The sequence below is a fragment of the Amblyraja radiata genome, chromosome 29 (genome assembly GCF_010909765.2).
Source record: "Amblyraja radiata isolate CabotCenter1 chromosome 29, sAmbRad1.1.pri, whole genome shotgun sequence".
NCBI classification, from domain to species: Eukaryota; Metazoa; Chordata; class Chondrichthyes; order Rajiformes; family Rajidae; genus Amblyraja; species Amblyraja radiata.
In genome coordinates, this window is record NC_045984.1 from 32,605,150 (window position 1) to 32,630,117 (window position 24,968).

Genomic DNA, 24,968 nt, shown 5'->3' on the forward strand with positions numbered 1-24,968 from the left:
CTTATTCTTCAACTGTGGCCCCTGGATCTGGACCCGGTGGGCCGAAGGGCCTGTTTCCGCGCTGTATCTCTAAACTAAACATGTTGTTATTAATGTTACGCGGGTCGGTCGGGTAAGTGAGTGGATCTCTAAATTGCCCCCTTTGCGCAGAATCTGGGGAAAGTTGATGGGAATGTGGGAAAAATATGGATTTGCGAATAGATGGTCGGCAGGGATAGAGTGGGCCGAAGGGCACGATTCCACCGCTGGTATTGCACTGGTCATCCATTGCCAATGTGGCCCTCTCCCCTCATGTTCCGCAGAGTCTGAGCGAGGGGGAGAGTCGGTGACAAACGGGACGGGTTAAAGACATGGAGCGCTTGAGTTACTCAGCGGGTCAGGCAGCATCTGTGGAGGACGGGAGATAGGCAACGTCCCAGCCGTAGGGAAGAACACGGAGTGGGAGGGGTGGGGGGGGCAGTAGAGGCCACAATGGGGAGAGGACTGTGTGTCGGGAGGAACTGCAGATGCTGCGTTACACCCAATGTAGATACAATGTGCTGGAGTAACTCAACCAGCGATCCCCGCACATTAACACCACCCTACACACACGAGGGACATTTTTTGACATTTATACCTACAAACCTGCACATCTTTGGATTGTGAGAGGAAACTGGAGATCCCGGAGAACCCACGCAGGTCACGGGGAGAATGTACAAACTCTGTACAGACCGCATCCGTAGCCAGGATGGAACCCGGGTCTGTGGCGCTGTGAGGCAGCAACTCTACCGCTGCGCCACCGTGAAGGTAAGGAGAATTACCACCTGTCCCTTGTCTGTGGAGGCAGAGCCGGTGTGACTCAGCCCCATGCATCACATGGGCGAGGCAACAGAGTGATACAACGTGAAAACAGGCCCTTCGGCCCAACTTGCCCACACTGGCCAACATGTCCCAGCTACACTAGTCCCACCTGTCTGCATTTGGCCCATATCCCTCCTACCCATGTACCTGAATAACTGTTTCTTAAATGTTACGTTAGTCCCAGCCTCAACAACCCATCTGGCAGCTTGTTCCATACACCCACCACCCTTTGTGTGAAAAAGTTGCCCCTCAGATTCCTATTAAATCTTCTCCCCTTCACCTTGAACCTATGTCCTCTGGTCCTTGATTCACCTACTCTGGGCAAGAGACCCTGTGCATCTACCCGATCTATTCCTCAACGTCAGGGTCTCAAGGTCATAATGTGGGAAGGAACTGCAGATGCTGGTTTACACCAATGACACAAATTGCTGGAGTAACTTGGCCGGACAGCCAGCATCTCTGGGGAGAAGGAATGGGTGACGTTTCGGGTCGAGATCCTTCTTCGGACAAATTGTGAAGCCAGAGGAAGGAATGTATGAGGAGGGGGGGGGAAGGGGAGGGAATGGGTCGCGGAGTCCATTCTCCTCAAGACCATCCTCCCTGAAGCTGGAGTGGGTTGGGTTCCTGATGACCATCCAATGTAGACTTGGTTGGTTGGCCATGTCCTTGGGAAACCACGAGGGGGCGCTGCGCCGGTGGATGGACCGCCGTCCGACGTCACCCGCTCAAGCATTAATTATGCATGCAAGCCTGATGCGTCATTAATTATGCATGCACGTCTGGTGCGTCATTAGTTATGCAGAGCGGTGCAGAAAGACGTCTTGCTGCTTTTCCATGGCGTTTTGCAGCCAAACCTCTCGCCAATCCGCCTCCCACACCACACCCCGCCGAGAATAGCAAAGAAAATCGCACGTTGTAGGGTGAGGGGGGGTGTTGGAGCCAAACAAACTCTTGCATAATTAATACGGTGTAATTACTTATTCATGAGGCCCACCTTCATTGCAAATAAAATGTCACCTTTTAGCCCCCTAATGTGGTCGGAATTAAGTCCGCCTTGCTGCCTGCACCCTTTAACTTTATGCAATGGGTGAATTGCAAAAGAGGGAGGGGGGAATGCTTTAGCTGATGAGTTTGAGGTTGGCAGTGGCCTGATTGTCGTCAATTATTGATAATTGGATGGCTTTTTTTGGCACAGACCGAGAGCTGCGCAATGCAAACGCTTTCGTCTTATTTAATACCTCGATTGCAAATGCAAAATTAAAAAAAAATATTGCAGCGGGGTGGGCCGGAAGGAAAATAAGGGGAATTGTTTTCGGGTTAAAGTGGGTTTGCAGGAGCTGTCAATCACCCGGCGGGGGCGGGGAGGGGGGGACAAGTCCCGCCTCCCCGCCCGGGCCCGGGAGTGGCGTCACCAGAGCTGTCAATCAGCCGCTTGCTTGCTGCTGAAGGTTCTTGCAGTGTTTTGTGGAGAGTCGGAGCTGAGGCGAAAACGCTGTAAAGGTAAGGGTTAAACCAAGCTTGCATCCCCCACCCAAAAAACCATGCATGCATCACATCGCACAGGGGGGCGATATCATTGCATTTCACCTAATCGCCTATTATTATTAATATTATTATTATTATTATTTTAAGGGTTAAACCAAGCTTGCATTCCCCCAAAAACCCCAACCTACATCACATCGCATTGGGGCCGTTATCGTTGCATTTCACCTAATCGCCAATTTAAAATAGATATATATATAGCAACAGTATGTGTGCCGGCAATACTGTAACCTTCATTTGACATCGGATGCCATGGATAGAGATAGATGCAGGGGGAGAGATGGGCGGAAAATGCATGTTGCAGCTTGCATCAGTGCAACGATTCCTCTGGTGCAAGATCCCAGCTCGTTTTATTAATGGCCTCTGGAGCTGATGCTGATTGATCTCTGATCCATCCATCCCTGCTTAGCATTGGCAGCCGCTCTCAGTCAGGGCTTGAAAGCGACCTGGTGCCTCATGCAGAAATCTGCAGGCTGCAGCCGCTTGGTGCTGAGGCTGTCGTTCTGCCTGACCATCGCCTCTTCGCTGCAGCAAGGCTGGCCCGGGGGTGAAGGTGGGGGAAAAAATACCGGTGCATTTCCCCTGAACCCATCGATCGAGCTGCATCCATCCAGTGCTGCAAATATTAACAATGAAATAGATATTGCACGGTTTCCAATGTGTCATATGCACTAGACAAATGTAACGTATCTTTACTGGAATCAAACCACCAGTGTCAGGTTAGAAAATGGTTACGAGTTTGTATCTTGTTCTCCGATAGAGGGCAAATCCAGCTGGAATGTGGCGCTGTCTGCTGGAGGAATTGGTTCCACGACTTTTTAATAAATGCTCCAACAGAGGGCATAAGGATGGCAGGAGGTGAATGTATGCTTTAGGGTCTATATACATGTTGAGACGATGCCTGGCCGTTGGGGACCATCCACGTTTCAATAACTGGGCTGCAAATCAATCAGGACCAATTTTCTTTTTGTCAATTTTGCACTGAAGTGATCTTGGATAATTGCTGTCTTTGATGTATTTATTGCAACAGCCATATATCATCCCTACATATACAAACGAACACTGAGTGCTGGAGTAACTCAGCGGGTCAGGCAGCATCTCTGTAGAAATCAGGAACTGCAGATGCTGGTTTATACCCAAAGATAGACACAAAGTGCTGGAGTAACTCAGCGGGTCAGGCAGCATCGCAGGAGAAAATGTATGGGTGACGTTTCGGGTCGGGACCCTTCTTCAGACTAATGTAGGTTCCCCAACTAAAAGGTCATCAATCCTTTTTCTCCACAGCACCTCTGTGGAACATGGATCCTTCTAAGGATCTCGACATGGAACGTCACCTATCCATTCTCTCCAGAGATGAATATTGATTTATCTAACTATGAGTATCGCTGGCATTCCCTCTCTCTCCATCCCTCCCCCACCCAAGTTGCACCAGCTTCTCGTTTTCACCCAACAAACAGCTAACAATGGCCTGTTTCCTTTATCATAGTTAATTTTTGCATATCTCTATCCATTCATCGGTCTTCATCTCTCCACATTATCATGGTCTATATCTCTCGTTTCCTTCTCCCCTGACTAGTCTGAAGAAGGGTCTCGACCCGAAACGTCGCCCATTCCTTCTCTCCAGAGATGCTGCCTGTCCCGCTGAGTTACTCCAGCACTTTATGTCATTTTGTGACAAACTATACCTTCCAGTCTGTACCATGTGCTGTAACAGTGGGCCTATTGATCGATTGATTGACTGATTGGTTGATTGATAGAAAGATGCTACACATGAACAGGATCTTGAGCCCAACAGGACCACACCGACCATCGATCACCCGTCCACACTGGTTCTATGTTAGCTCATATTTATATTTCAAATCTTACATTTCGCATCCACTCCCTACACACCAGCGACAATTTACAGAAGCCAATAACTTCATCAATTCATGTAATTGGAGCAGAATTAGGCCATTTGACCCATCACATCTACTCCGCCATCCGATCATGGCTGATCTATCTTTCCCTCTCAACTCCCTTCTCCTGCCTTCTCTCCATAACCTTATTGATCACCCTTACTGATCAATAAAGAACCATTGAATCAAGAAGTTGTCAATCTCTGCTTTAAAAATACCAAAAGACTTGGCCTCCACAGAATTCCACAGATTCGCCAGCCTCTGACTAAAGAAATTCCTCCTCATCTCCTTTCTAAAGGTACGTCCTTTAATTCTGAGGCTGTGCCCTCTGGTCCTAGACTCTCCCACCAGTGGAAACATCCTCTCCACGTCCACTCTATCCAGGCCTTTCTACTGTATTAAACCTACTGTTGCCACGAGTACTGCATTCTATCATTAAACAGCGACAAACCTGTAAGAAGGGTTTCAGCCCGAAACGATGCCGATTTCCTTCGCTCCATAGATGCTGCTGCACCCGCTGAGTTTCTCCAGCATTTTTGTCTACGTACAGTACTGTGTTCCAGTGTGATTCATCTGTGCGACGTGTCTGTGCCCAACAGCGGTGTACCCCGGCATGACACAATCACGGTCGCTGACACACATTTCTTTGCAGTGTTGTTATGTGATGACAATTAATTGAAGCTGTCCAATAATCAACACTGCAGGGGCAAATTTTCCATCTCTCTGTGGTCTTTAGAGTGAACATTGGCTGCCAATTCTTGCGTGTGGGATCAGCGATGAAGCTTTAAATAGAGTTGGATTCCATCTGGATATAGTGTTGTAAAGGACAGGTTAGAAGGAACTGCAGATGTTGGTTCACAAGAAAAGACACAAAGTACTGGAGTAACTCAGCAGGTCAGGCGGCATCTCTGAAGAACATGGGTAGGTGATATCATTGGGCAGAGTTTTTAAGGCAGAGATAGATATATTCTTTATCAGTACGGGTGTCAGGATGTTACGGGGGGAAGGCAGGAGAATGGGGTTAGGAGGGAGAGATAGATCAGCCATGATTGAATGGCGGAGTGGTCTTGATGGGCCGAATTCTGCTCCTATCCCTTATGACCATATGATCTTTTGTGTCGGCACCCTTCTTCAGACTGATTGTGGTGTGGGGGGGGGGGGGGGGGGAGGAGAGAAAGACAGATGAGGGTGGGCAAAGCCTGTTTTTTGGTATAATGATGGTTGGACAAAGACCAGAGTTGAAAAGACAAAAATGGTGAGATAGGGAAAGAAAAGGCAAGGATTGTGAAGCCAGAGGAAGGAATATAAAGGGAGGGGGGAGGAATGAAGAGTCCAGGTTGGGAAGAGAGGAGGAAGAGAGGTGTTACCTAAAATTGGAGAAGTCAATGTTCATACGCTGGGTTTGTACGCTGCACATGGAATGTAAGCACCCAAGTGGACCTCCTGCACCTCTCTAGCAACTTTAAACCCCCTCGTAGCAGGAGTCTGACGATGGGTCTCAACCCGAAACATCACCTATCCATGCTCTCCAGAGATACTGCTGAGTTACTCCAGCACTTGGGGCTGGGAGAATGGGGTTAGGAGGGAGGGACAGATCAGTCACGATTGAATGGCGGAGTAGACTTGATGGGCCGAGTGGACTAATTCCGCTCCTATCACTTATGACCTTTGTGGTTTGTGTTTGGTTGCAAAGAGTGTTCTTCTTCGGAATGTCCCTCAAGGGTTAAAGCTAAACTGCATCCACGCTGGTTCTGTGGGTAGATGATGGGGATATTATAGTCATAAAGTCCTACAGCGTGGAAACAGACCCAAATTGCCCACACCAACCAATATCTCCCATCTAAACTAGTCCCACCTGCCTGCGATGGACACAAAAAGCTGGAGTAACTCAGTGGGACAGGCAGCATCTCTGGAGAAAAGAAATGGGTGATGCTTTGGGTCGAGGCCCTTCTTCAGATCCACGCCCCCAACAAACATTTCCTTGCAGACTTGAACTTTATTTGCTCCCCCTCCACCTACCTGCGTTTGGCCCATATCCCTCTAGACCTGTCCTATCCATGTACCTGTCGACCTACCATCCATCCACGTGTCGACTCTGCTACTGGTGGGACAGGAGATTATAGATGGAGCGAATGGTTGGTGAACACCACCTGCCTTCTACACCACGCTACTGTGCACTCACAACAAGGGGACTCAAGGCCCTTGGAGACGTCCCGACCTTCCTCCATTCGGAGTGGCCATAGGCCAAGGAATCGCTCGGATCAATGAGGATTTCCCAATTTTACAAATAAGTTTTGAGAACATTCTCAAATCATCTTCCAGCTGATAATCTTGTGCCCAACTTGGACTTGCACCTATTTCTCCCCCTCCCCCTCCCCCTTCACTTCCCCCTCCCTCCCCCTTCACTTCCCCCTTCACTCCCCCCCCCCCCCCACATAATCCTTCCTCTGGATTCACAATTCACTCCTTTTCTATCCTTATCTCACACATTTGTCGATTCATCTCTGGCTTCCCCACATGGGCGTCACGGTGGCGCAGCGGTAGAGTTGCTGCCTCACGGCGCTGGAGACCCGGGTTCAATCCCCACTACGGGTGCTATCTGTACGGAGTTTGTACGTTCTCCCCGTGACCTGCGTGGGTTTTCTCCGAAGATCTTCGGTTTCCCTCCCCCACGCTCCAAAGACGTACAGATCTGCAGGTTAATTGGCTCAGGTGTAAATGTAAAACAAATAGTTCCTAGCGTGTGTAGGATAGTGTTAGCGTGCGGGGATCGCTGGTCGGTGCAGACTCGGTGGGCCGAAGGGCCTGTTTCCGCGCTGTATCTCTGAACTAAACTAACCCCCCCCCCCCTCCCCCATCCCTACACCCATGTCCACAATCATCCCCAGTAATGGTTCTTGTTTCTTGGTCCTCCAAAATATTCCAAATGGAATTTAAACTGGAATTTAAAATAATGGGACTTGGTTGAAGGTTTGGGAATCTTGTTGTTGAACTCTGAGGTTGGCTGATGTCATGAAAACACAGACCCTTGCTTTCCCCCTCTCTCCATCCCTCCCCCTTCCCAGTCAGTTCTCTGTCTCCGGCTACATCTTTCCTCTGTTTGCTTTGTTGTTAACTTCTCCCAGCTAACGATGTTCTATTCTGCACGTTCCTTGATCTCCATTCCCTTTGTCCTATTTTCTCACCTTACACTTCCTTATCTCTGTATCTTCCACTCCCCTGACATGCCTGAAGAAGGGTCTCGACCTGAAACATCACCCTTCCCTTCTCTCTAGTGATGCTTAAGAAGGAACTACAGATGCTGGAAAATCGAAGGTAGACAAAAGTGCTGGAGTAACTCCAGCACTTTTATCTCTCTAGAGATGCTGCCTGTCCCGCTGAGTTACTCCAGCATTTTATTTCTATATTCGGTTTAAACCAGCACCTGCAGTTCCTTCCGTCACAGGAGGTTAACGTTGGTTGACTTATGTTGCCAGATTTGGAGGGATTTTATTGAGACAACATCAGTGGTATCTCATTAGTGTAATGAGGGATCTGCTTCAGACAGATGTGTAGGGAGGAATTGCAGATGTTGCTTTAAACCGAAGACAGACACAAACAGCTGGACAGGCAGCATCTCTGGAGAAAAGGGATAGGTGATGTTTTGCGTCGAGACCCTTCTTCACTTGGATAGGCTGGGTGAGTGGGCAAATGTATGGCAGATGCAGTATAATGTGGATAAATGTGAGGTTATCCACTTTAGTGGCAAAAACAGGAAAGTAGACTATTATCTAAATGGTGGCCGATTAGGAAAAGGGGAGATGCAACGAGACCTGGGTGTCATGGTACACCAGTCACTGAAAGTAGGCATGCAGGTGCAGCAGGCAGTGAAGAAAGCGAATGGTATGTTAGCATTCATAGCAAAAGGATTTGAGTATAGGAGCAGGGAGGTCCTACTGCAGTTGTACAGGCTATTGGTGAGACCACACCTGGAGTATTGTGTACAGTTTTGGTCTCCAAATCTGAGGAAAGACATTCTTGCCATAGAGGGAGTACAGAGAAGGTTCACCAGACTGAATAGACTCGGCTTGTACTCGCTAGAATTTAGAAGATTGAGGGGGGATCTTATAGAAACTTACAAAATTCTTAAGGGGTTGGACAGGCTAGATGCAGGAAGATTGTTCCCGATGTTGGGGAAGTCCAGGACAAGGGGTCACAGTTTAAGGATAAAGGCGAAATCCTTTAGGACCGAGATGAGGAAAACATTTTTCACACAGAGAGTGGTGAATCTCTGGAATTCTCTGCCACAGAAGGTAGTTGAGGCCAGTTCATTGGCTATATTTAAGAGGGAGTTAGATGTGGCCCTTGTGGCTAAAGGGACCAGGGGGTATGGAGAGAAGGCAGGTACAGGATACTGAGTTGGATGATCAGCCATGATCATATTGAATGGCGGTGCAGGCTCGAAGGGCTGAATGGCCTACTCCTGCACCTATTTTCTATGTTTCACAATGTGGTCAGATAGTTCACGTCTCCGAGGTTTTTTGCGTTTCTGGAGTTTTAGAGATACAGCGTGGAAACAGGCCCTTCGGCCCATTGTGTCCGTGCCGGCCAGCGATCATCCGTACTCTAGTTCTATGTCCTACACACTAGGGGCAATTTTCAGTAGCTTGTTAGCCCACAAAGCTGCGCGTCTTTGGAGTGTGGGAGGAAACCGGAGCACCCGGAGGAAGGTCACGCAGTCACGGGAAGAACGTGCAAACTCCACACAGGTGGACGGGATGGCGGGACCTCCACTGACTGGTACACTGTTGGGTTTGAAGTCTTGGTCTGTGAGCAACTCTTGTCAACGTACAGCCAAGGGCAACGTTGGTTCAGTGAAGGAGATGGTGAATCCATCCCATCATCGACATCTGCCTTTGCTGAGGGCGGGCTCCTGAAGTATGGAAGTGGTCCATGTTCTGCATCTCATCGTGGACCAGCAGGTAGCAAGGTGCGGTGGGGATCGGTCTCTGGTGGACGTCCATGTTCATGTTGTAATCATGTACTGTCTTTCTGCTGACTAAATTGAACTGAAAGTTGGCCGATTGGCCCTGCGATCACTGAGCATAATTCTACTTTGCAGATGGCTTCAGCTACAGACCCACGTTTTGGACAGAAGGAATCCTCGGATCAGAACTTTGATTACATGTTCAAGATTCTGATCATCGGGAACAGCAGCGTCGGGAAGACCTCGTTCCTGTTCCGTTACGCTGACGACTCTTTCACCCCGGCCTTTGTCAGTACGGTCGGCATCGACTTCAAAGTGAAGACCATCTACAGGAATGAAAAACGGATCAAGCTTCAGATCTGGGTAAGTCACGAAAATGCTGGAGTAACTCAGCGGGTCAGGCAGCATCTGTGGAGAACATGGATAGGTGACGTTTCACAGAGTGCTGGAGTAACTCAGCGGGTCAGGCAGCATCTGTGGAGAACATGGATAGGTGACGTTTCGGGTTGAGACCCTTCTTCAGACTGAGAGTCACGGGATATGGAAATGCTGTTAGGGTGCATCGATGGAAGGTTCAGCGATGGTCTTTACCTCGAGCCGTGCCCCATATGAATTTGACCTGTGCATTCCTGAAATAGCAAGATCAAACACTGGTGTGGTTCTTCATTCTCCAAATTCCCTGAACGATGGTCCCCTTATAAAAGGATCGTTGACTAACAGTTGAGTTTAGCTGTTTAGGACTTGAGACTTTACTTTAGACTTAAGAGATACAGCGAGGAAAGAGGCCCTTCAGCCCACACTGACCAGCGCTGGTACTATCCCACACACTAGGGACAATTTCCCATTTACCAAAGCCAATTAACCTACAAACCTGCACGTCTTGGAGTGTGGGAGGAAACCGAAGCGCCCGGAAAAAACCCACGCAGGTCACGGGGAGAACATGCAAACTCCGTACAGACAGCACCCGTAGTCAGGATCGAACCCGGGTCTCTGGCGCTGTGAGGCAGCAACTCTACCGCTGCAACACTAGTTTAGAGATACTGCATGGAATCAGGCCCTTCAGGCCACTGAGTTTATGCTGACCATCAATCACTAGTTCTATGTTATCCCATCTTCTCACCCACCTCCCAGAGTTCAATTAACTTCTAAGCCCGCACATCTTTGGGACGTGGGAGGGTACCGGGAGAAAGCCCACGCAATCACAGCTAGAACTTTAGGAAGGAGATGAGGAGGAATTTCTTTAGTCAGAGGGTGGTGAATCTGTGGAATCCTTTGCCACACAAGGCTGTGGAGGCCAAGTCATTGGATATATTTAAGGCAGAGATAGATAGATTCTTGATCAGTACGGGTGTCAGGGGTTATGGGGAGAAGGCAGGAGAATGGGGTTCGGAGGGAGAGATAGATCAGGCATGATTGAATGGCAGAGTAGAGTTGATGGGCCGAATGGCATAATTCTACTCCTATCACTTATGAACGTATAATCTTATGAACGTGCACACTCCGCATGGACAGCACCCCAGGTCAGGATCGAACCCAGGTCTCTGAGACTGTGAGGTAACTGCTCCACTGTTTTTAAGATGCTCTTCGAAACATGCCTCTGTGGCCAGAATGTCCGTCACCTGAGCTGCTATCTCGTTATAAGAGTTCGACTTGGAGCTTCTGCAAATATTGATCAAATGAGTCTAGAAGTTGGGAGGTTATGTTGCAGTTGTACAAGACATTGCTGAGACCGTATCTGGAATATTGTGTTCAGTTCTGGGCACCATGTTATAGGAAAGATATTGTCAAGCTTGAAAGGGTTCAGAGAAGATTTACGAGGATGTTGCCAGGACTAGAGGGTGTGAGCTATAGGGGGAGGTTGAGTAGGCTAGGTCTCTATTCCATGGAGCGCAGGAGGATGAGGGGAGATCTTATAGAGGTGTACAAAATCATGAGAGGAATAGGTCGGGTAGATGCACAGAGTCTCTTGCCCAGAGTAGGGGAATCAAGGTGAAGGGGAAAAGATTTAATAGGAATCCGTGGGGTAACTATTTCACGTGTATGGAACGAGCTGCCCTGTTGAGGCTGGGACTATCCAATCGTTTAGGAAATAGTTAGACAGGAACATGGATAGGACAGGTTTGGAGGGATATGGACCAAGCGCAGGCAAGTGGGACTAGTGTAGCTGGGGCATGTTGGCCGATGTGGGCAAGATGGGCCGAAGGGCCTGTTTCCACACTGTATCACTCTATAAAAAGAAGGGCAATGTTTTATTGATACAGGTCCCCCTCCTTTAATCCAGACAAAATTACAAGAACGTACCTGAAACCAACCCCCCCAGAAGTCCCCAGGAACATGTTGCCCAGGCCAGGTGATCTCGGCCTCATCCGCGGCTGACCAGCGGGACGAATTTGTCCCCCTGTGGCCGGGGCCCTGGAACTCCGGCCCAGCCCGACCGGCAGATCCGGTCCCACAGCCGAGTCCTGAGGCCGAGGCGGAACGTTCCGGTAACAAAGCCCTTAACGGGCTTGCCCCCACCTACATCAAAAGTCTGCTCACCCACCACACCACCTCCAGGTCCCTCAGATCGGCCGACCTGGGGTTACTGAACATCCCGCGGTCCAGGCACAAGCTCAGGGGCGGTTGCAGCTCCTAGACTGTGGAACAGCATCCCCCTCCTTCCCATCAGAACTGCCCCCTCCATCGACTCCTTTAAGTCAAGACTCATCTCTACTCCCAAGCCTTTCTTGACGTCCTCTGAGGAAGGGCTACATGTATGTATTTATGTATGTAATTAATCTATGAACCAATGTTGTGTAACGTTAGTACCTCCACCAATGTAAAGCACTTTGGTCAACGAGAGTTGTTTTTTTAAATGTGCTATAGAAATAAAAGTGACTTGTCTTGACATTGGACTCCTCTCAGAGGCCGTGACCTCTGTTGGTCCGGCAACATGGATAATCTAGAAAGGCTCTGGAACCGCAGGTGGGCCTGTGTAGGTATGGTGGGACTTGATAAACATAGAAACATAGGTGCAGGAGTGGGCCATTCAGCCCTTCGAGCCAGCACCTCCATTCAATATGATCATGGCTGATCATCCAGAATCAGTACCCCGTTCCTGATTTCCTCCCATATCCCTAAGTGCTCAGAAGCTATTTTCATTCACGGGAGAAATCAAGAACTGGAACTGGAATAAGAGACAGGTGGAGCGGCAACTGTATATCAGGCAGTCATGAACCTTTGGAATTACAGATCCCCTCCATAATGTTTGGGACAAGGACCCAACATTTATTTATTTGCCTCTGTGCTTCACAATTTGAGATTTGTGATCGAAAAAAAATCACCTGTGGTTAAGGTGCACATTGTCAGATTTTAATAAAGGCCATTTTTATACATTTTGGTTTCACCATGTAGAAATTACAGCAGTGTTTATACATAGTCCCCCCATTTCAGGGCACCATGATGTTTGGGACACAACAATGTCATGTAAATGAAAGTAGTCATGTTTAGTGTTTTGTTGCATATCCTTTGCGTGCAATGACTGCTTGAAGTCTGCGATTCATGGACATCACCAGTTGCTGGGTGTCTTCTCTGGTGATGCTCTGCCAGGCCTGTATTGCAGCCATCTTTAGCTTATGCTTGTGTTTTGGGGGCTAGTCCCCTTCAGATTTCTCTTCAGCATATAAAAGCCATGCTCAATTGGGTTCAGATCGGGTGATTGACTTGGCCACTCAAGAATTGACCATTTTTAGCTTTGAAAAACTCCTTTGTTGCTCTAGCAGTATGTTTGGGATCAATGTCTTGCTGTAGAATGAACCGCTGGCCAATGAGTTTTGAGGCATTTGTTTGAACTTGAGCAGATAGGATGTGTCTATACACTTCACAATTCATTATGCTACTACCATCAGCCGTTGTATCATCAATGAAGATAAGTGAGCCAGTACCTTCAGCAGCCAGACATGCCCAGGGCATAACACCCCCAGCACTGTGTTTCACAGATGAGGTGGTATGCTTTGGATCTTGGGCAGTTCCTTCTCTCCTCCATACTTTGCTCTTGCCATCACTCTGATATGTTAATCTTTGTCTCATCTGTCCACAAGACCTTTTTCCAGAACTGTGTTTGCTCTTTTAAGTACTACTTGGCAAACTGTAACCTGGCCATCCTATTTTTGCAGCTAACCAATGGTTTGCATCTTGCAGCGTAGCCTCTGTATTTATGTTCTTGAAGTCCTCTGCGGACAGTGGTCATTGACAAATCTACACCTGATTTCTGAAGAGTGTTTCTGATCTGTCGGACAGGTGTTTGGGGATTTTTCTTTATTATAGAGAGAATTCTTCTGTCATCAGCTGTGGAGGTCTTCCTTGGCCTGCCAGTCCCTTTGCGATTAGTAAGCTCACCAGTGCTCACTTTCTTCTTAATGATGTTCCAAACAGTTGATTTTGGTAAGCCTAAGGTTTGGCTGATGTCTCTAACAGTTTTATTCTTGTTTCTCAGTCTCATAATGGCTTCTTTGACTTTCATTGGCACAACTTTGGACCTCATGTTGATAAACAGCAATCAAAGTTGATGGAAATACTGGAGGAAAGACTAGGTGCTGAGAGCTCTCTTATACCTGCATTAAGGAGGCAATTAAACACACCTGAGCAATTACAAACACCTGTGAAGCCATGTGTCCCAAACATTATGGTGCCCTGAAATGGGGGAACTATGTATAAACACAGCTGTAATTTCTACATGGTGAAACCAAAGTGTATAAAAATGGCCTTTAATAAAATCTGACAATGTGCACTTTAACCACATGTGATTTTTTTCTATTACAAATCTCAAATTGTGGAGTACAGAGGCAAATAAATAAATGATGGGTCTTTGTCCCAAACATTATGGAGGGCGCTGTATGTACTGTAGAGGCTGAATTATTGAAGACCAGAGATGTTATTTCCTGGCAACAGGTGGAGGGGAAAGTATGGAGTGCGATTCAGTTTTGTTCATCATGCCTCAATCCAGTGGTGTATTTGACAAATGTTCTAGACAATAGGTGCAGGAGTAGGCCATTCGGCCCTTCGAGCCAGCACCGCCATTCAATGTGATCATGGCTGATCATCCCCAATCAGTACCCCGTTCCTGCCTTCTCCCCATATCCCCTGACTCCGCTATTTTTAAGAGCCCTATCTAGTTCTCTCTTGAAAGTATCCAGAGAACCGGCCTCCACCGCCCTCTGCAGCAGAGAATTCCACAGACTCACCACTCTCTGTGTGAAAAAGTGTTTCCTTGTCTCCGTTCTAAATGGCTTACCCCTTATTCTTAAACTGTGTGGCCCCTGGTTCTGGACTCCCCCAACATCGGGAACATTTCCTGCCTCTAGCGTGTCCAAACCCTTAATAATATTATATGTTTCAATAAGATGCCCTCTCATCCTTCTGCCGTTTGTTGTACCTCTAGGACACGGCCGGGCAGGAACGATATCGGACGATCACTACGGCGTACTACCGTGGCGCCATGGGCTTCATCCTGATGTACGACATCACCAATGAGGAATCCTTCAACGCTGTCCAGGACTGGTAAGTCAACAGCGCATGTCCAGCGAGAACGAGTTTACAACCCCAGAGTGATGTTGGGCAGAAGGAGCCGTTCGGCCCATCGGGTCCGTGCTTGCTGCCTCAAAGAGATCCCCACTTCAGTCTGAAGAAGGGCCTCGACCCGAAATGTCGCCAGTTCCTCCTCTCCAGAGATGCTGCCTGACCCACTGATTTACTCCAGCTTTATGTGTCTATCTTCAGTTTAAAGCAGCACCTTCAGTTCCTTCCTGCACAGGATGGTCCAGTTGCCCGATAACAGCCGGGAAGAAACTTCTGGACTTCCCCAACATCGGGAACAATGCAGGAAGATTGTTCCCGATGTTGGGGAAGTCCAGAACAAGGGGTCACAGTTTAAGGATAAGGGGGAAATCTTTTAGGACTGAGATGAGAAAAACATTTTTCACACAGAGAGTGGTGAATCTCTGGAATTCTCTGCCACAGAAGGTAGTTGAGGCCAGTTCATTGGCTATATTTAAGAGGGAGTTAGATGTGGCCCTTGTGGCTAAAGGGATCAGGGGGTATGGAGAGAAGGCAGGTACAGGATACTGAGTTGGATGATCAGCCATGATCATATTGAATGGCGGTGCAGGCTCGAAGGGCCGAATGGCCTACTCCTGCACCTAATTTCTATGTTTCTATTCCTTCCATCCAGAGATGCTGCCTGTCCCACTGAGTTTCTCCAGCATTTTGTGTCTCTCTGGTTCTCTGGATGCTTTCAAGAGAGAGCTAGATAGGGCTCTTAAAAATAGCGGAGTCAGGGGATATGGGGAGAAGGTAGGAACGGGGTACTGATTGGGGATGATCAGCCATGATCACATTGAATGGCGGTGCTGGCTCGAAGGGCCGAATGGCCTACTCCTGCACCTATTGTCTATTGTGTCTAACTTACAAACCTGCACGTCTTTGTAATGTGAAAGGAAACCGGAGCTCCCGGAGAAAATGATGTTAGACGCATGGTTTTGTGTTCATCGCAGGTCGACACAGATTAAGACCTACTCGTGGGATAACGCCCAGGTCTTGCTGGTTGGGAACAAATGCGACATGGAGGATGATCGTGTGGTGCTGGCAGAGGGAGGCAAGCAGCTGGCCGATCATCTAGGTACCATTGCCAGACTTTACCTTGGACTCTCCAGAGATGACGCCTGTCCCGCTGAGTTACTCCAGAATTTTGGTCAATATATATTGAGCGATACAGCGTGGAAACAGGCCCTTCGGCCCAACATGCCCACATCGACCAAGGTAGACAAAATTGCTGGCGAAACTCAGCGGGTGCGGCAGCATCTATGGAGCGAAGGAAATAGGCAACGTTTCGGGCCGAAACGTTGCCTATTTCCTTCCGGATTTCGGCCCGAAACGTTGCCTATTTCCTTCGCTCCATAGATGCTGCCGCACCCGCTGAGTTTCTCCAGCAATTTTGTCTACCTTCGATTCTCCAGCATCTGCAGTTCCTTCTTGAACACCCCACACCAACCAACATGTCCCATCTACACTGGTCTCACTTGCCTATGTTTGGCCCGTATTCCTCTAAACCTGTTCGATCCATGAACCTGTCTGAATGTTTCTGAAACGTTATGATAGTTCCTGTCTCAAATAGTAGCTCGTTCCATACACCCATCACCCTTGATGTTACCCCTCAGGTTCTTTCCCCCTTCAGCTTCAACCCGAAAACTGTAACGTCCAGGTTCAGGAACAGCTGCTTCCCCACAACCACAGTGCGAACTCCAACTAAACTGAGGTAGTCCCTGCCTCAACGACCAACTCCGGCAGCTCCATCCATGCACCCACCATCATCTTACGTGTGAATGAGGATACCATTCCAGCAGCTCTACCAATGCTCCACAATGCTGCTCTCTACGCAAGAAAAGTTTTCCACCGTTCCTTGGTACACGTGATAAGTTCGCAAGTTTATAGGAGTCGAATTAGGCCATTCGGCCCGTCGACTCCACTCCGCCATTCAATCACGGCTGCTCCTGGCCTCCTCATCCCATGTCCCTGCCTCCTCCCCATAACCCCTGACACCCGTTCTAATCAAGAACCTGTCAGTAGACAATAGGTGCAGGAGTAGGCCGCTCGGCCCTTCGAGCCAGCACCGCCATTCAATGTGATCATGGCTGATCATCCCCAATCAGTACCCCGTTCCTGCCTTCTCCCCATATCCCCTGACTCCGCTATTTTTAAGAGCCCTACCCAGCTCTCTCTTGAAAGCATCCAGAGAACCGGCCTCTGAGGCAGAGAATTCTACAGACTCACCATTCTCTTTGAGAAAAAGTGTTTCCTCGTCTCCGTTCTAAATGGCTTACTCCTTATACTTAAACTGTGGCCCCTGGTTCTGGACTCCCCCAACATCAGGAACATGTTTCCTGCCTCTAGCGTGTCCAAACCCTTAACAAACTTATATGTTTCAATGAGATGCCCTCTCATCCTTCTTAACTCCAGAGTGTACAAGCCCAGCCGCTCCATTCTCTCAGCATATGACAATCCCGCCATCCCGGGAATTAACCTGGTGAACCTACGCTGCACTCCCTCAATGGCAAGAATGTCCTTCCTCAAATTAGGGGACCAAAACTGCACACAATACTCCAGGTGTGGTCTCACTAGGGCCCTGTACAACTGCAGAAGGACCTCTTTGCTCCTATATTCGATTCCTCTTGTTATAAAGGCCTGTCTATCTCTGTTCCTGGAATAAAGAAACCGTTCCTTCGCCCGTTTGCCCACAGGGTTTGAGTATTTCGAGGCCAGCGCCAAGGACAACATCAACGTCAAGCAGACCTTCGAGCGACTGGTGGATATCATCTGTGAGAAGATGTCGGAGAGCTTGGACGCAGCGGACCCTGCGGTGACTGGGGTGAAGCAAGGTACGCAGCTGAACGAGCAGCCGGCTCCTCCACATCAGGACTGTGGCTGCTAAACGCTGACCGCCATGCAGCCCAGACACTCCTTTATTTATTCCCCTCCCTCCCTCCCTCCCTCCCTCCCTCCCTCCCTCTCTCCCTCTCTCCCTCTCTCCCTCTCTCCCTCTCTCCCTCTCTCCCTCTCTCCCTCTCTCCCTCCCTCCCTTCCCTCCATCCTGTCCTGCCTTCAAATGTTCTACAAGGCAGTCCAGCGGAATGCCACCTCCACCCCTCCCCTCCCCTCCCTCCCCAACCTGCAGGCCTGAGAATGATTGCCCCCCCCCCTCCCAAAGTCGGGTAGACACAGAGTGCTGGAGTAACTCAGCGGGACAGGCAGCATCTCTGGAGAGAAGGGAATGGGTGACGTATCAGCTCGAGACCCTTCTTCCGAGCCGAAACGTCACCCATTCCTTCTCTCCAGAAATGCTGCCTGTCCTTGCTGAGTTACTCCAGCACTCTGTGCCTGTCTTCGGTTTGAACCGACCGGCACCTGCAGTTCCTTCCGACACATTTTGCCTGGAGCAGGGTGTTGTGTAGTTGAAGGTACACAAAATTGCTGGGGAAACTCAGCGGGTGCAGCAGCATCTATGGAGCGAAGGAAATAGGCGACGTTTCGGGCCGAAACCCTTCTTCAGACTGTTGTGTAGTTGAGATGGGCAGGTCTATGGAGGCTGTGAAACCCGGCCAGACTATCGATGTGTTACACCCCCCCCCCTACACCCCCACTCCCCCCCCCCCCCACGCCTCACTCCCCTCTCCAGGTGACGTTCGGTGTGGCATTTGTGACAATCATCACTTGGTTTACACGCAGTTGGTGTCAGCACCTCCTCCCATCCCCGGGTTAATTCCTGCGTATCTTCTTGTCTGAGCGGGGAGTTACAGTGAACATTTGGCATTTAGGTTTAACTGTGAATTATTCCCATTGGAAAATATTATTTCTTGTGCCATCTCTGATATTGCTTGCAGTGTGTGTGTGTGTGTAAGTGTGTGTGAGTGAGCGTGTGTGCATGTGTGTGTGTACGTAAGTGTGTGTGTGTGAGCGTGTGCATGTACGTAAGTGTGCATGAGTGTGTGTATGTGTTTGCGTAAGTTTGAGCGTGTGCGCGTGTGAATGAGTGTCCATACGTGTGTGTGCATGTGTGTGAGTGAGCGTATGTGGGTGCGTGCATGCGTGTATGTCGGTGAGTGTGTGTGCGTGTGTGTGTGTACATAAGTGTGTGTGTGAGATGTGCACATGGAAATACTCCAGTTTTGCAGGCGGTTGCCGGGGTCTATGAGCTGAGGGAGTGTGGTGGGTGAGAGACGGTGGGCCTGTGTGCGCTGCGCAGGGTGATAGACGGTGGGCCTGTGTGAGCTGTGACGGGGGTATCACGTGCCCCACTCACGTATTCATTGCTAACGTAGCCGCCCACTTGACACCATCAGGACATGTTCCCACGTGGTTGCCGAGGCAACACACGACTGTTCACACTCAACAAGGCCAGGTGACGTGCACAGGCTAACTCTGTGGCTCATTTCCACATGAATAGGAATGGAAGAGATATGTGGGCCAAACACAGGCAGGTGGGACTAGTGTAGACGGGACTTGTGGGTCAGCATGGGCCAGCTGGGCCGAAGGGCCTGTTTCCGCTCTCTATGACTCTATACGTTCCTGTTTTGCCCGTTGCCGTGACGATGAACGCCGCTGAGTTAAACACATTTCCTCCTCTCTCCTCTGTCGGTCGGTCTGTTGCTAAACCTCTCCAACAGCTCCTCAGTCAGGTTGTCCGTTTACAGGAAGGGTGTGGAAGGCTTTGGCAAGGATGGCCAGGAGGCAAATGTACGGAATTCTCTACCATGGGGGCTTGTGGAGGCTAGATCAGTAGAAACATTTAAAGTTATATTTAAGGTGGATAAATGTTTTGGAGGTTATGGCGATGTGGCACAGAGAAGGAGCTGAGGCCTGAGGTGATAGAAGCAGAATCAGGCCATTCGGCCCATCCCGGTCTGCTCCGCCATTCAATCATGGCTGATCTATCTCTCCCTCCTAACCCCTTTCTCCTGCCTTCTCCCCATTACCCCTGACACCCGTACTACTCAAGAATCATGAATGCATTGAAGGGCAGGGCAGGCGTGAAGGTGACCTGATAGCCTAGTGGAGCTCATGCCTGCTTGTGTGGGAAGGAACTGCATATGCTGCTTTATACTGAAGATAGAGTCAAAGTGCTGGAGTAACTCAGATGGTCAGGCAGCATCTCCGGAAAGAAGGAATAGGTGACGTTTTGGGTCAGGCCCCTTCTTCAGAGCCTGAATCTGCAGGCATGTGTTCCATGTCCAAAGATGCTGCCTGACCCGCTGAGTTACTCCAGCACTCTGTGAAACGTCACCTATCCATGTTCTCCACAGATGCTGCCTGACCCGCTGAGTTACTCCAGCACTCTGTGAAACGTCACCTATCCATGTTCTCCACAGATGCTGCCTGACCCGCTGAGTTACTCCAGCACTCTGTGAAACGTCACCTATCCATGTTCTCCACAGATGCTGCCTGACCCGCTGAGTTACTCCCACATTTATCTCCCACCCTTTATTGTCCATCGAAACAGCGAGTTCCGAATCTGGACTTTACTTGTAATAAATAAATTGCAAGTTAAGTATAGATGCAAAGAGGTCCTTCTGCAGTTGCACATGGCCCTAGTGAGACCACACCTGGAGTATTGTGTGCAGTTTTGGTCTCCAAATTTGAGGAAGGACATTCTTGCTATTGAGGGAGTGCAGCGTAGGTTCACCAGGTTAATTTCCGGGATGGCGGGACTGTCAATATGTTGAAAGAATGGAGCGACTGGGCTTGTACACTCCGGAGTTTAGGATGAGAGGGGATCTCATTGAAACACGGGATCGGACATGCTAGAGGCAGGAAACATGTTCCTGATGTTGGGGGAGTCCAGAACCAGGGGCCACAGTTTAAGAATAAGGGGTCGGCCATTTAGAACGGAGATGAGGAAACACTTTTACACCCAGAGAGTTGTGAGTCTGTGGAATTCTCTGCCTCAGAGGGCAGTGAGGGTCAATTCTCTGGATACTTTCAAGAGAGAGTTAGATAGAGCTCTTAAAGATAGCGGAGTCGAGGGATATGGGGAGAAGGCAGGAACGGGGTACTGATTGTGGATGATCACAATCAGTGGCGGTGCTGGCTTGAAGGGCCGAATGGCACCTATTCCTGTTCACCAAAGATGCCGCCTGACCTGCAGAGTTACTCCAGCATTTTCTGTCTATCTTTGGTGTAAACCGGCATCTGCAGTTCCTTCCTACACAGGTTTGTGGGTTAAATGGCTTCTGTAACATTGTCCCTAGTGTGTGTAGGATAGAGCTAGTGTATGGGTGATCGAGGCCGGCATTGTCTCGGTGGGCCGAAGGGCCTGTTACCTCACCTTATTGTCTAAAGCTTCCCAGGGTGGGTGGGGGTGGGTAAAAATGCCGAGCGTGCTGGTTGAGGAGTTCTGTGTTTTACAGCAGAGAGTCGGTACACAAACACTGCCGACTGGCTGGGAGAAGTTCCAGATAATGTCCCATCCCCACGAGCAGAGCCCACTATTGATTCACCTGTAATTAAAGTAGCGTCACAACTGAACAGGCCGTGTATAATGGTGCTTCAAGCACATTATTCTGAATTCCTCAAGCATCCTTACCAACTGTATCACAGTATGGTATGGCAACTGCTCTGTCTCCGACCGGAAGGCATTGCAGAGGGTGGTGAAAATTGCCCAACGCATCACCGGTTCCTCGCTCCCCTCCATTGAGTCTGTCCAAAGCAAGCGTTGTCTGCGGAGGGCGCTCAGCATCGCCAAGGACTGCTCTCACCCCAACCATGGACTGTTTACCATCCTACCATCCGGGAGGCGCTACAGGTCTCTCCGTTGCCGAACCAGCAGGTCCAGGAACAGCTTCTTCCCGGCGGCTGTCACTCTACTCAACAACGTACCTCGGTGACTGCCAATCACCCCCCCCACCCCCCGGACACTTATTATCACTTATTATTATTTATTCAAATCATTTGCTATGTCGCTCTTCCAGGGAGATGCTAAATGCATTTTGTTGTCTCTGTACTGTACACTGACAATGACAATTAAAATTGAATCTGAATCTGAATCTGAATCTGAATGCCCATAATTAGCAATTAACACAACAACTTGGGCAGCAACCCACAACACCGCACCATCGAACGGCAACAAATGAAGGTTACCCCCCCCCCACCCCCCTCCCCCCCAAAGTCATACAGCACGGTGGCGCAGCGGTAGAGTTGCGGCCTCACAGCGCCAGAGACCCGGGTTCCATCCTGACTGCGGAGTTTATACCTTCTCCCCCTGACAGATGTTGAGGTGAGAGGGGCAAAGATTCAAGGAGATGTGCGGGGAGATATGGGGAGAAGGCAGGCACAGGTTATTCATAGGGAACGATCAGCCATGATCACAGTGAATTACGGTGCAGGCTCGAAGGGCCGAATGGCCGAATGGCCTACTCCTGCACCTATTTTCTATGTTTCTATGAGACACTCAGCTTTTCAGGATCCTTCGCTACAGTATTAACCCTGTAACCCTGTACTTACTCTGCCGAAGCTCACCACTGATGCTTCACCATCTAACCAACGTTGCACCATCCTGGCCAACTCCCTCCTGACTGCCTGGCCTGCCTTGAGAACCCCCACCCCCATTCTCAGCAACACTGTGGGAGGAAACACATCACAGGAAGAGCAGCCGTTCAAGAGGCCAGCTCACCGCCACCTCCCCAAAGGCTCCACAACGGCCACCTCCAACATATAGATGGGACGTAGACACAAAAAGCTGGAGTAACTCTGCGGGACAGGCAGCAGCTCTGGAGAGAAGGAATGGGTGACGTTTCTTCAGTCTGAAGAAGGGTCTCGACCTGAAACGTCACCCATTCCTTCTCTCTAGAGAGGCTGCCTGACCAGCTGAGTTACTCCAGCATTTTGTGTCTATCTTCGGTTTTAACCAGCATCTGCAGTTCCTTCTTACATATATAGACATGTTTGCCGGTATGGGCAAGTTGGGCCGAAGGGCCTGTTTCCACGCTGTAAGGCTCTATGACTCTATATTGGTTGAAGTGGTAAACTCACCTGGTTTATCCTTGGCCTTTGGGGAAATCCTTGAGACATTAGGGTGTCTTAGCCATTTCGATGTTTTAGCCATGGCTAAATCCTTAGCCATTTTGTACCAATGTGACTCCTAAGGGCCTGTCCCACTTACGTGATTTTTTCGGCGACTGCCGGCTCCCATCATTAGTCACAGCAGGTTGCCGAAAATTTTCAGCATGTTGAAAATCCAGCGGTGACCAGAACAAGGTACGACTCTTTGGGCGACTGCTCACGACCGTACAGGCTTCACGTGTCGACATGTCGCTGGGTGACGCCTGTATGGCCGTGAGTAGTCGCCCAAAGAGTCGTACCTTGTTCTGGTCGCCGCTGGATTTTCAACACGTTGAACATTTTCGGCCACCTACTGCAACTATGACGGGTGCCGGCAAGTCGCCGACAAACATCCCGTAAGTGGGACAGGGCCTCAAGCATTAAGACAAAGGACAATCACCCTCTTGGCCAGAAGTCCATGAAGGTGGAGTCAGAACCTGTGACCTCTTGCAGACCAAGTTTCACCTTTGGTTGTTGTGGACGGGTGCAAAGAGGAGCCTCGCGTGTCACACCTTGCAAAAACAAACAAGGAAAAAATAGATCGAAGGCTCAGTATATAGTATATATATATATATGTCACCCTGTTTGTATATAAGTGTAAATAGTCAGGGCATTGGTTAGTGTTGTGGAGTTATTGTGCTCATGCCCCAGAGAAACAAACAGCTTGATGTCGCTTCCTATTTTAAGGTGCTCGTACCTTGTTTTCTTATCAAACCCCTCAACTTTATTGAAAAGCAATATAGACATTTTGAAATGAACTTTGTGTGTGTGTGTGTGTGTGTGTGTGCGTGTGCGTGTGCGTGTGTTTAAAACAATCTTCCAACAACCACAAAGTGGATATTTTCTATGTCCTTCGTAGGATTAGGATTTGTGTTGTTGCTTCTGTGTCCATCACTCTCTCACTGTTAGACGGCTTCCACCCTTTCCCTTCATCCAAAACATCGTTCTGGAAAGCTTTCACAAACAAATTCGGAAGTTTAGAATGTAGACAAAAATGCTGGAGGAACTCAGCGGGTGAGGCAGCATCTGTGGAGCGAAGGAATAGGCGACGTTTCGGGTCGGGACCCTTCTTCAGACTGATCTGGCGGTGGGGGGGGAGGGCGGGAAGAAGAAAGGAAGAGGCGGAGACATTGGGCTGTGGGGGAGAGCTGGGAAGGGGAGGGGAAGGAGGGAGAAAGCAGGGACTACCTGAAATTGGAGAAGTCAATGTTCATACCGCTCTTATAACATGAGAAATCTTCTTGCCACTGTGGGTGAACGTTTAAGAAGCATTTAGACAGGTACATGGATAGGACAGGTTTGGAGGGATATGGACCAAACGCCAGCAGGTGGGACTAGGGTAGATGGGGCATGTTGGCTGGTGTGGGCATGTTGGGCCGAATGGCCTGTTTCCACGCCATATCACTCTATGACTCTGTCTGAATTGTTAATGGCAAAATAGCCCTGGAGCCAGTTGATCTGAACTGAATTCCAACAGTTCTCTGCTGCTGTGCATCCAAGAAAAATCTAATAAGGTTGAAGGGTGATATTGCTGATTAATGTTATATTTGGTGATGGGGTAAATTGGGGCAGGTTGTGCCAATGCATGTCCATATTTTCATCAAGGTCTTATTCACCGTCTCCTCCAAAGTCGTCCATTGTGGACTTCTATCAGAGCGTACATGAGGAGATGATAGGGCAGATGGAGAGAGGACAGTAGACTTCATGGGACATGGAGGTTCCAGTGAGGACTTGCAAGCCAGCGGTCCCCACATTCACCAATGGGGATTGGTTCATTCATGTTTGAGATCGTGAATCGCTGGCATCAGTATTTCCATTGGTAGATAGAAGGAAGGGATAGAGTTTGTGGAGAGGAAGAGCATCCATTAGCTGAGGATGGCTCGTCAGTGGATGGGCAGGGTCCACTCTGGGCAGAATGTCCATGGGCTCTTGAGTGGAGATTGTAGGTGTGCAGCACCTGTATTGGGGAGAGTATCCTGGTCATAAGTAGTAGGAGCGGAATTAGGCCATTCGGCCCATCAAGTCTACTACACCATTCAATCATGGCTGATCTATCTTTCCCTCTCAACCCCAGTCTCCTGTCTTCTCCCCATAACCCC

The 24,968-nt window shown here is 49.2% G+C and overlaps 1 protein-coding gene across 1 annotated transcript; it reads left to right on the forward strand.

The window, feature by feature from the left end:
* The first annotated feature begins 2,222 nt into the window (after positions 1 to 2,222).
* rab3a (RAB3A, member RAS oncogene family) lies at positions 2,223 to 17,810 on the forward strand. Its single transcript, XM_033047221.1, has 5 exons — positions 2,223 to 2,340; positions 9,379 to 9,606; positions 14,663 to 14,781; positions 15,774 to 15,898; positions 17,517 to 17,810. Exons 2-5 carry the CDS (start codon positions 9,379 to 9,381, stop codon positions 17,705 to 17,707), a joined length of 663 nt encoding a protein of 220 aa, XP_032903112.1. The 5' UTR covers positions 2,223 to 2,340; the 3' UTR covers positions 17,708 to 17,810.
* Positions 17,811 to 24,968: the final 7,158 nt, after the last annotated feature.

Coding starts and splice junctions, on each gene's coding strand:
- rab3a (XM_033047221.1), top strand. CDS start 9,379: ATGGCTTCAGCTACAGACCCACGTTTTGGACAGAAGGAATCCTCGGAT. Junction 9,607..14,662: donor GGATCAAGCTTCAGATCTGG/GTAAGTCACGAA, acceptor TTGTACCTCTAG/GACACGGCCGGGCAGGAACG. Junction 14,782..15,773: donor TTCAACGCTGTCCAGGACTG/GTAAGTCAACAG, acceptor TGTTCATCGCAG/GTCGACACAGATTAAGACCT.